The sequence below is a fragment of the Pterocles gutturalis genome, unplaced genomic scaffold (genome assembly GCF_000699245.1).
Source record: "Pterocles gutturalis isolate BGI_N339 unplaced genomic scaffold, ASM69924v1 scaffold7695, whole genome shotgun sequence".
In the NCBI taxonomy this organism is placed as follows: Eukaryota; Metazoa; Chordata; class Aves; order Pterocliformes; family Pteroclidae; genus Pterocles; species Pterocles gutturalis.
Genome location: NW_010140674.1, coordinates 646 through 1,401, shown reverse-complemented (window position 1 = coordinate 1,401; position 756 = coordinate 646). Strand labels below are relative to the sequence as shown.

Genomic DNA, 756 nt, shown 5'->3' with positions numbered 1-756 from the left:
TGTCAAATGTTGCACTCCAGCCTTCCACCCATACCCTTAAAAAGTCCACGTTGCTACGTCAAGCAAGCACCCCTCCAGCTGTACATAAGCAACACTGTAATTCCCAAACAATTGAGGTAATTATAAAAATGAATATCATTTATTGGTTTTTTTTATTACTATCATGTCTGAACATTTGCTTTCATACAAAAGTCTGATTTTCAGCATTATGCTTTCCAAGGGCAACCCCTCCACAAGGGAGATAAAGATGTGCTAGGAATTGTGCAAGAGTTTTTGTTACCATCCTCAAACCCCAAAAACTTCATAAACAAGATTTTTGGTACAGAATCACTGCCAGGCATTTTAGACAAGGAGAAAGGGGCTTTACACATATTTTCAGTTCCACTTTTTTTTTTAATCACATCTAGCCCAATGCAGGGAGGAAAAAAATTTTAAAAGGAAAGAAATAAATCATCACAATACTGTATGTTACCCTTCAGCAGTCTTTTGGAGGAAATCGGAAACCAGGCTGCTTTCCCTGGCTCCCTCCCTCACCCCAGCCAGCCGGAGCAGCTCCTCTCCCCAGCGGGGCTCAGCAGTCCCTGAGGGTGGCCAGCAGTCGCCTGCTGCCCCATCACAGCCGCGGCTTTCTGAGCAACGTTCTGCTGAGGTCCTTCACTTCTTCAGGGCTGACGACCCTCTCGTAGCCCAGCAGGGCCATGGGCTGGTGGCAGTACTCTTCGACCTGCTTGATCTGCTGGTAACTGAGCGCAGTCC

The 756-nt window shown here is 46.3% G+C and overlaps 1 protein-coding gene across 1 annotated transcript in view; it reads right to left on the bottom strand.

Moving 5' to 3' along the window:
• Positions 1 to 613: 613 nt before the first annotated feature.
• The window catches only part of CHST2 (carbohydrate (N-acetylglucosamine-6-O) sulfotransferase 2), a gene marked incomplete at its 5' end in the record, with an annotated part of 783 nt that continues 640 nt past the window's right edge, over positions 614 to 756 (bottom strand). Inside the window, 1 exon segment of the mRNA XM_010083760.1 lies at positions 614 to 756. This exon segment is cut by the window's right edge and continues 14 nt beyond it. Coding sequence (XP_010082062.1) covers positions 614 to 756 — 143 coding nt within the window.